Source organism: Aquila chrysaetos, chromosome 21 (genome assembly GCF_900496995.4).
Source record: "Aquila chrysaetos chrysaetos chromosome 21, bAquChr1.4, whole genome shotgun sequence".
Lineage (NCBI taxonomy): Eukaryota > Metazoa > Chordata > Aves > Accipitriformes > Accipitridae > Aquila > Aquila chrysaetos.
This window is the reverse complement of record NC_044024.1, coordinates 8,578,747-8,589,525: the sequence shown is the minus strand read 5'-3', so window position 1 is coordinate 8,589,525 and position 10,779 is coordinate 8,578,747. Positions and strand designations below refer to the sequence as shown.

Genomic DNA, 10,779 nt, shown 5'->3' with positions numbered 1-10,779 from the left:
CCCCCCGCCGCGGGGCGGCTCAGCCCTGCCGCGGCTGGAGGCGGGGAGCGGCCCGCCGGAGGGCTGCGGGGCACGGAGCGCCCCGGCCGGCCTGGAGACGGGGGGCGTGAGCCGCCGTACGGGAGCGCGGCTCGATCCTGCCGGCTGGGAAAGGCGGGACCGCCGCGGGCTGCGCTTCCCCTTTGTCTGCCGGCTCCTCGTCCCGCTTCTCAGCGGGGTGCCCGAAGGAGCGGTCGCGTCACTAGTTTGGACGCAAAATCACTCCCCATAGGGTCAGTTTAACTCTGGGGAAGTGTCTGTGCGGGAGGTTAACCCCGTTCAGCTAAAACTGCCTTAAAGGCACTTTCAGTTCGTTTCATTAATACGTGCGCGCGTCAGTACCCCTTCCTTGGAGACTTACAGTAGGCTCTGGTAAGTGTGGCTTAAAATGAAATCTGTTGTTGACAGCACGAAGGTTTGCACTAGTTCGACTAACTCAATTTTTTAATTATACCTGAAGTTCAGCTGCAGCTATTTTCTTCTGCTGGTTTAAACCCCATAGCTGAAAAGTTAGGAGCAAGCTTGTGCATACAGAAATTGGCTAAGTTTTCATAAGTTGAATTTGTAGATTATCTAAACCGGTATTAATCGGCCAACAAGGCCTATTAGAGTCACCCAGTCTAATCGCTACTCAGTCTTTTAATCGAAAAACAAAAATGGATTTTTCTGTCACTTTCTTAAAAACTTAAGTGACAAAAACAAAAGCGAAGTTGTCTGATCGTGTGTTCTCTGTGGTTTCTAAACAGGACAGCTATGTTGCAAGTCTCTCTCCATTACCTTTTATAAAAATTCCAGAAGCACAGTGAATTGGTCACTGAAAACTGGCAGCCAGGACCTGTAAATAACACCCATTCCTACTCCTTGAAGAAGGACCCTTACAGTTGATTGCTACAAGGTGTAAAAGCTAAGGAATTGCAGGTTCCTTGAATGTTTTAGGATTTCATGTAGCTCCTGACTCATCCTTGTGCAGTGAGGGAACAGTGCCAAGATGTATCACAGGTAAATTATTTAATATATCTCGTTCCCATGCTGAAATCCCACTAGGATTAACCAGAGGACTTAAAACAGAACCTCGGGTGAATCCCCTGATCCCGTGTTTGAGTAAGAGGATGCCAACGGCCAGTCCCTGTGCATTCCTGGGAATCTGTGGTGCTGAGGGATGCCTCTCGGGTCTGAGGAGCTGGTCTCCAGAGCCACCCCATGTTCCTGTAGTGGACCTGCATCAGCTGCAGCAGGTCACCAGGTGGTTTTTCCTAGGGCTTTTCAAAGGGTATCCATGCTGTATAGCAGGCAGCGGTGCCTGGTACCTCTTCAGTCTCTTGCTCGCATATACCAATTCCTTTCCTTATAGACACCATCGCATGCCTTCATTGAGATGTCCCTAGGGCTAGCAGGGCTCTACAACAAACCTGCTGGGAGCTGAAAGGAACAAAATGCCGCCTTTCCCACCTGTATCTACTGCCCTTCTGACTCCTTCCCACACCGCTTTTTGTACCAGCTGCATGGAGGGGTAGGAGGGGTTGGGGGGGTTGAAGCAATCTGAAACAGTAGTATAGTTTCCTAGGCCATGTTGTCTTGTGAGAGTCATAGGAGACAAAGAATATGGTCCACCAGCATATTACCTTATCCACTTTCTTAATGCATGGGATGGACATTGCCTAACTCCTCTGTGACTTCTGTTCTTCCCTGTGGTATTCTACAGACCTTCACTTCGGAGAGGTGCCATAGAGTCTATAGACTCTACTGGTACTGCCCAGTGCTGTTACAGTTGCAGAGCTGCATAATTGTTGCATCGCGGTAAGAGAACATCAGACTTCATCCTTATCTTCAGTTTTTCACTCTCCTCTGTTCAGTTACTGATATTCAGCTGCTCTTTGTGTTAGGAAAGCAGAAGGCAACATTACTTCAGACTACCTCATAGATCTGTTGAGAATACAAAAGAAGGTATCTCTCAAACACTTCTCTAGACTGTAGTACATACTTAAGATGATCACCTTTCCAGCATAGATGCTAAGAGTTTCTGGATGCTGTTACCGTGCAGGGGAAAAGAGAAAGATGACCTTGGGTAACGAAGTGGGAGGGCACTGCACATGATAACAATGCAGTTGCTGAAGAATGGCATAGCTAGATACTCATCCAATTATCATATGAAAAAAGGGTTCAAATTCTAGTTTCAATGCAGAATAATTTAAACCTCAGAGCCTCCCTGGAATGGATAATGAAAACTAAAGCAATTTGTTAGGCCTGTAAGAAACATGCTAAAAATAGTCTCCATCTATGTGTGAAGTCTCTGTGTGCTTCTGTGACCTACAGTAGAGTATTTGCTGACTGCCTCCCAAGTAATTGGAAAGACAAGCATATACAAACGAAAGTCTCTTTTTCTTCCTCTGATTAAAAGAGTAAAATATTTCACTGGTAACTCCAGGCTTCATTTTATTAACATTCTGTTAACACGTACTGTACATGTAGCTAGATGGGATTAGCACGAACCTAATTACATTTGAAACAGCATTTGAACATAACTGCTGTAATTGTATTAGGGTCAAATTCTTCTATCCTTTGTCCTAAAAGATATCTTCATCAGGCTTCTCATCAAAACCTTAGTTCCATCTACATTGCAAACCGGAACAGTATTTTACTGTATTCCACTACACAGTTTATGTATGGTCGTGCTCCAAGTTCAGTGAGACAGATCTTTTTGCTAGAGGATCAGAGGATATACAGTTCTTCTAATTCTTCCTCCTTCTCGCCTTTTTTTTTTTTTTTTTTTTTTTCATTTTTGTAAGTTCGAATTTTTGTAGAAAAACTACAGAAATCTTCAGGGAACAAACTGCAGTCTGCATGGAAACTAATCCCTCTTATGCTTGATTCAGTAAGAAGTTCAAGGCTGAAGAGCCATGACAGTTTCTTTTGCAAATGGTCTCTCAACTTTGAATTTTCTGATAGGAAATGAAGATAGTAATAAGAGGTCCTAACCCTGGCCCCTACAGAATAGGAAATGGGCTTAGATGGGATAACTGGGGAAACGGAGACCAGGAAAACTCCACCAACCTTTACACAGAAGACAGTTGCTATCTGACTGGCATAGATATACTTGCCCTTGCATTATCACAGCTTAGAAAATTTTCCTTACATTTTTAAAAGTAGAAGAAATGCAATTAAGTATATTCCTTACAAACCCACGTACATCTAAACTGATCCCTTCATGCCTTTTCATTGATAACCATAAAAATGGGCCCACTAGATGGGAGAGGTGGGCAACATTCCATGAGGGTAGTATTTTATGAATTTTTGTGGTAGCTTTCACCTAAAATGTCACTCTCTTGAATTAATCCTATAATATTTAACAATGTAGTTGAATTTACACTACAAACTTGTTCATACAGAGGGCAGTCCTTTCGATCTCCCTTGTACCATGCTGTGTATTTTCATCAAATGTATTGGCCTTTTACCAAGTTTATCATACCTTGGGTTTAAACTGGATAAAGGGTTCAGGAGAGCTGGGGGATGAGGACTAATGAATACATAAAAAATCTGATCACATAAGACTCATTCAGAATGAATCAAAAAGAGAATGTAATTCCCTCTAGATATATAGTCAAAAACTAATAACTGAAAAGATCAGTTTAATACTTTCATGACAAAGAGCAATTTTCTAGGCAGCTGTCAGTTGATAGGTATTTATAGAAATTCAGCATTTTTCCTCTGTGAAACTCAGACTAGACTAGATGAGAGCAGCACACAGTAATTGTTTCTGGCACTGACTTTGTCAACCATTTCTTGTTTCTGGCACTGACTTTGTCAACCATTTCTAAACTGGGACTCCCTAATGTGCTTCTCCCAAATTACCTGTTCGGGATCTAATTGTGGCCCCTTTCAGTTTAGCAATACAAGGTGGATCACAGGTCCCTAAGACATAGCTGGAGCTGCCTGAAATGGCAACTCAAATTTTCCAGGCTGAGCTGAAAATACACAAGATAAACAATTGTTATATACCCTTTATTCTTTCTCCTTTTGCCTGGTGTTGTCCTATGGTAAGGGCAAGTCACTACTGACTGATGAGTTGGGTAAAATTGTTGGACGTCAAGGTTTTGCAGGGGTAATGCAAATGTAATGTAACAGGTTGGAAACCAGAGTGGCAACAGCTTGCCTAAACAGGAAATACAGGGAGGAAGATGGAGGTGGTGTCTACCCAGTACTGACAGCAATGCTTTCAGTGCAATGTCCTAGACAGCAGTGAGTATCTGTCTTGCCATGGTGGCATGGAGCTCGGCTTGCAGCCATCACTTGTACTTACCCTGCTTCTCAGGCAGGTTTTGCAGGTGTCCCTGAGCGCTGCTCCTGCCATTGCCACCTGAATGAGCGAGCCTGGAATTTGGCATCACGTTCGTGGCACCACCGTGGCTGCGTTGCAGCAAGGAGCCACGGGACACCATGAGCTGGTGTGCATCCCACTGCTGTTGTCTGCGAACATCACAAGATGCTAAAACAGACATGAAAAAAATCATCAAATATAATTCTTAAAAGAAGCAGGGTTGCAGATAAAGGTTGCAATACAAAATCTTGAATTTCCACCCCCTAATTCTGAGCTGGTAAAATCCCATTTAAATGTTTTTCTGCTATGCTGGGGACTAAGCCCTGAAAAGAGGTTCTGGTACGAGTCACCACAGGGGACTTTGGGAAAATGGACTGAGGTGGGCGTGGAAGAAGGGAAACCACCTCCTCCCTACCGAGAGGAAGGCGACAGCCCGCCCAAGCGTTCCGGTGCCAACAGCGGCCGCCGTGAGAACGGCCGCCGAGCCTCGGGGTGCCCTGCCTCAAGATGGCGCCCAGCGCCTCACCTCCTCACCGCGCAGGCGCCGCAGCCCCAACGCGATTGTGACGCCGCCGCTACCGGCCTCCGCCTCAGCTGAGGCCGCCTCTGCAAGGCGCTGGCCGGGGGAGTCGGGGCTGCAGCCTCGGCTCATGGTGCCTTCGCCCCTTCAGGCTGGAAGATGAGGCTGCTGGCGGCCGGACTTTTGCTGGTGGCGCCTCTCTGCGTCGCCTTCTACCTGCCCGGCTTGGCGCCTGTCAGCTTCTGTGAGGACGGCGAGGAGAGCGAGGGCTGCAAGGTGAGAGCCCTCACGGGAGGGCCCGACACGGGCGGTCGCCCCCCTCGCCGCGGAAACCCCGAGAGGGGTTTGCCCGGCTCGGGGTTTCCGCGGCTCGGGGGGGGGACCGCCGAGTATCCCCCGCTCCGCTGCGTGCGGGCTCCGGCCGTTCTCCCTCGGGCGGCAACCTTTGCTCCGGGAAGCCAACCACCACCAGCTCCCTTTGCCTTGGTGTACCCGGTGTTGTTTTTTTTACGGTGAAAACCTCCCCCTTTCCCATTGAACTTTCCAGTCAGCGCCGGGAGGGTCCTTCGCCGGTGCTCGGTTCCTCGTTGCAGCCTCCTGTGGCGGCGCTGCCGCCGAGGGAGGGCGGCTCTGGCGTGGCCCAGCTCCGCGGCGGCGGTCGGGGCCTGTCAGAAGTCTGTGGTAACTCTGCCGCGGGAAAGCGAGCTCCGAAACTTTAACAGCTCTTGCCAGCTAGCCATGCGTTTCCTGTCGGTCGCGCTTTCGTTTTTGCAAGTCTGTATTTTCACACTTTTTTTCCTCCTGGCCTTCCTTGTTTCAGTCATTAATCGAGCTCTTCGTGAACAGACTGGACTCAGTTGAATCGGTTCTGCCATACGAGTATGATGCGTAAGTACATCGCAACAGCCTTCCAGAAGCGTTTGGAAAGCCAGTGTTCTGTTCTCAGTGCAGTGATGCAACTGCTGATACAGTGCGTGTGTTTCTTGAAGCAGTGTTTTCGATGTAGGGAGGGAAGAGTAAACCCGGTGCTTGGTGGCACTAGTGAAAAACAAGAGGCTGGAAAGGATGAAGGCCACACGTGTGCCTACTGCCAATACCCTGTTAAAGACAAGGCTGCTGGGTTTCTAATGGGTGCATGGTTTTGAGCTGAGTCCTAGATTTGGTGTTGACTGTTCGATACGTTTGAAAGTTCTTCCTGCTAGTCAAATCTGGGAAGCCAGGAGTTTTGTGTTTCTTGTTTCTGGCAACTAAAACAAATGGGAAGAAGAGTCTTTGTTATTTTTCCTTTTTCCACCAAAGCTCTGTATCTAATTCTTGGGTTTTAATTTTTATTCTTTTCTGTGAAAACTACTACCTGCTTTTGCAGATATTTATAGGCCTACAAAGCAATGATACACAATATGATTTGTAGTCTTGCTGTTGGGCATACAGGAAAGAGAAGCTTGAAGATGTTGTAGGTCTTATCCTGTGCAGTGCAACAGTACCAGCAAGACCAGAGACTAGCTCAAAAAGCCCCCAGTGTCTCTATTCATATTAAACTTTATGGAAGCCAATGAATTTAGGACCACGTAGTGAGGAAAAGTACTTACTCACAAAAGATAAGTGGTTGGTTTTTTTTTATTACCTACTGCTACCTGTGTTTAAGTAACGAAGATCCAGAACGGTTATGTTCTCTCTCCCATATTCAGCTGTTTCAGACTGTATGTAGTTGAAAACAATTGGTGAATGGCAATTGGCAGTGAGGCACATTAATATTAAAAGCACTTCCCTTCTTTGGAGCAATGTTTCATGTTAAATACTATTTGTAAGGACTCCTTTAAGAAAGGGGTGTGGTTGTTTTTCTGAAACTTTTTTGTAAGAGAAATGGACAGTCTGTAGCGTAGTCTCTTTTTTTCCTTCTGTGAGACATTCTATTGTTTGTTTAAATTGCCATTTGAGAAGAATGCTTGGATTATGCATCATGCATTTTGTTAGAGATACTTCAGCTGTGATATATCTTGGTTGAAATTGATATGAAAATAGAAATATTTTCGATACATGCCAAATTTCTTTGCAAAGGCACTCCAATTTTTACCTGCCAGAAGAAGCATGAATACTGCCATGTTAAGTACATAACTTAAGAAATTGTTTTAGGCTGATATTTGCAGTTACATGCCAACTAAAAATTAAAGGTAATCTTTTCCACTTTTTTCCAGTTTTGACTTCTGTCAAGATACAGAAGAGAAAAGACCATCAGAAAACCTTGGACAAGTGCTGTTTGGGGAGAGAATAGCATCATCTCCATATAAGGTTATTTTATCCCTTGAAGTTGATCCTGTTTAAACTTGATAGCTGCCATTCTGATGGCTGTAATCCATAGACATAGCTGAAGATTTGATGATAGTGTGATTTTTTATTTTTTTTTTTTTAATATAAGCTTTATAGTGTTTATGTAATAAAAAGAAAACCCCTCCCACCCCAGAGGCATCTTAGGGTAGCTAATTAAAGTTAGGAAGCTGAGCCAGTAATCACTCTTCTTTCCTGTTCTGTGGTAGAGAAGTTCAGAAACTGTATCTTAAGCAGTTCTTGAACAGCTGGGTATATAGTGTGTTAGGTGATTTGAAATCATTAGGTTTTTAAATGTAATATTGGGGCTGTAAACTGGTGGTTCAGGAATTGTGTTGTATACTTGGTTGTACTATTGGGCAACTTCCAGAGTGGGAAGGGGAAGTCAATTTGGGATTCACTTCCAGTTTTTCCCTTAACTGGGAAAATTCCAGTTTTTTCACTTAACATCTGTTGTCTAAAACCAAATTTTTCATTGTTGATGCATGTCACTTGAAATCTTCTGTAAAATAAATGTATGGAATTATTTTGTAAATGAGGTATGTAATATTTTTCTGTCTCATGCCCTGCATTAGCAATGACCAAATGTAGTGTCCCTAAAAAGCTGTACGATCAACTTGGGAAAATTATTAGCAGTAAAAGAGAGATGGTCAAACACTGGCTCTTAATGCTTGAAAGCTGTATACTGTTCAAGTGCAGTTTCCAGGCTGGGATTTGCTGGCGAAACTGAAAACTGGGCTATGTTTGTGTGTGAGGGTTGCTAGATAATCCAAATCCCTGTGAGAAAGAGGCAGTAGAGTTCCTGAGTCTACTGCTGCTCAGTCATTAGGGACCTAGTCAGATCTTTTCATAGGACTGTTAAGGAGGCGATGCCTCCTCCCTTGTGTAAACTGCTCCTAGAAGTCTCTTTTTCTTTGTCTCTCTGAGCTAATGTAATTTTAAGTCTTATGAGTGCTGGCCACAAGAAGCTATTAAATACATAGTATAGTGGTTCATTTGACTGGATACCCATTTAATAGATATATAACAATTACTTGTTTGAAATGGCTGCACACTACAGTAATTAGAAAATGCTGTTATTGGTTAGCACTTAGGCCTTGATAATGTTAGAGTTTTCAGCTCAGTATGTTAGAGTGTTAGCTCACTAACATGTAAATCCTAACTGGGTTGGAATAGAAGTTTGATATACAAATGTGAGCACATTTGTGTTAGGTGGTGTCGGCAGTTGAAGCTTAGATGCTGTGCAACTTGTTGCATTTTTGGCAGCCTTGTCTAATAACTTAGTCATCATGGGGAAATGCAGCTAAAATTAACAGGAAACATTCAAAAAGGGTGCAGTTAACAGTCTGGTTTAGCAGATGATGAAATGACCAAAATAAAACAAACTGGTAAGAGAAAAAAGCAGTACCTTTTCTACTAATTTTCAAATTGCAGTCCTCAGGGTTTATCCGGAGGTAGTTTGTCTGGGCTATTGAGATTTTTAGCAATGTGAAAGGGAATTACTGGTGCTGGGTATACATAAATTTTGACATTTAAGTTAAAGCTGTTGTATGGGAAATTCTGACTTTAATAACAAGGAAGTGAAGTATCTCAAAAACAGTCAGCTTTACCTGAAGAAAAGACTGTAGAAGATTTTTGAAGCAAAACTGAAGTTACTCTTTTTGTGTGCTTTCTTAACAGTTCACTTTTAAAAAGCAAGAAACATGCAAGAAGGTTTGTACAAGATCATATGACCCAGGAAACAGTGCTGATAAAAGCAAACTGGCTTTTTTGAAGAAAGGAATGCAGTTGAATTACCAGCATCACTGGTAAGCCAAGATACGTGCTTGAGGTTGGGGGTTTCTTACCTGCTTTTTTACATTGTTATCTATGTTTCAAGTGGTCGCTTTCTTTGTTCTTTGTGATAGTTGTCCTCTACTGTGTATCTTGTGGGCACTACTGAAAACTATGTGCATTACCTGAATGTTAAATGTCAATGTGAAATATGGTGCATCCCTTTCTGAGGACGTGTTCTTTGATGATTTCTGTCTAGGATTATCGATAACATGCCTGTAACGTGGTGCTATGATGTGGAAGATGGACAAAAATACTGTAATCCAGGATTTCCAATAGGATGTTTTGTTACTCCAGATGGTAGAGTTAAAGATGCTTGTGTTATAAATGTAAGTGGTGGAACTTTTTTTCGTTAGTATAGCAGATGTAATTTCATTTACAGTTTTATTTTTAAGCTTTCTTTTCCTGAGAAAGAAGAGATACCCTTGTAGGCATGGTTAATGTTCAGAACGTGGGCATTGACAAAGCTGAATGCTGCTTCTGTGTGCAGTGTCTCACTGATACAATTGTCCAAAAAAAGTGTTCATGCAGATCTTTTGACCATTATAGATAAAGCTATAAAACAACTGTATTGGTGTCTAAAAGCCTTAGAAAATTATGGTTTTGTGCTGAAACTTCATGTGTATCCATCCCTGTACCTATTCATTCTTTGTCCATGTCATGTTTGTGTGCAGGACCTTCTTTTATCGATTTCAGATAGAAGCTTTATAGTGAAGACCTAGAAACGAGCACTGTGTTCTAGTTGCAGAAGTTGTAAACTGTGCTAGACATAAGTTAAATGTGTCAGGGTTTTCCCAGATGGCTGGAAGATAACAAACACAGCTGTGATGGGAAAGAATTATATTGACAACAGTTTGAAGTGTGTCAGTCATCCTGGGAGTTCCATGGTGAACTAGTACAGTTACAGATAATAGTCATATAGTTTATCTCTCCTGGGGTGAGGGACCACACTCCTCTCAGTGAGGAGAGAGCTCCCTGCTATGAGTCTGCTCTGCCACATGACTTACTGCTTGTATGCAGTGCAGTCAATTTACTTGTATTCTGCAGGTCTGATGCTTCTTGGAAGTGATGCATTTATCATGCATGTTCAGTTTACTCTGTTTACAGTCACCTTCCAACTCGGTTACTCCTCAGGCTCCCTAGACTATTGAAAATGGTCTGTGAATTGAATAACCTGTTCCAGTTAGGTGTTCAACTTTATCACTTTGTATGTGAGATTGTTTTTATGTTAAATTGATACTGGTGTATGTTGTGTTGGAAGCTGTCTGGTACGTAGAAAACGGTTGTAGCAAAGTCAGCAACTTGGATGAAAAGTTGGTCTTTTTACGAGGAGGCCTGTCATACATAGGCATCAATGGTTGAATTTCCTACTGTGTGATTAGGGAGCTTGTACTGTGTATACATGAAGTGCTGTGCAAATTGTGTGTGCTAGCTGTGGTGTAGATGCTTTGCCAGTGTAGCTGTCATACCCAGCGTCAATTTTAGTCTGTGAATTGTAATTGTGATGAGAACGTTGCATGGCATAGCACTAGAGGGACGATTGTTACATGGGCATATAAGAATGTAGCACCATCAATATGACTAATCTCTGGGCTGAATTGAGGAATTTCACCCTCTTGGAAGTATACCCAAATACCTGTCCCAGCGGACATAATTATCTCTTTTAAAATGGGGGCAGGAAAGGGGCTGTTATCATGCAATGGCACAGCTACTGTTCATCCTCACATTTATGCTGCTGGTGAGCTAT

At 43.4% G+C, this 10,779-nt stretch overlaps 1 protein-coding gene across 1 annotated transcript in view; it reads left to right on the top strand.

Moving 5' to 3' along the window:
• Window positions 1–4,925: 4,925 nt before the first annotated feature.
• The window catches only part of LOC115333640 (transmembrane 9 superfamily member 2-like), a 34,156-nt gene continuing 28,302 nt past the window's right edge, over window positions 4,926–10,779 (top strand). The window contains exons 1-5 of the mRNA XM_029996877.2: window positions 4,926–5,150; window positions 5,695–5,762; window positions 7,070–7,163; window positions 8,880–9,007; window positions 9,232–9,361. Coding sequence (XP_029852737.1) covers window positions 5,034–5,150; window positions 5,695–5,762; window positions 7,070–7,163; window positions 8,880–9,007; window positions 9,232–9,361 — 537 coding nt within the window. The 5' untranslated portion in view covers window positions 4,926–5,033. The remainder of the gene's footprint in view (window positions 5,151–5,694; window positions 5,763–7,069; window positions 7,164–8,879; window positions 9,008–9,231; window positions 9,362–10,779) is intronic.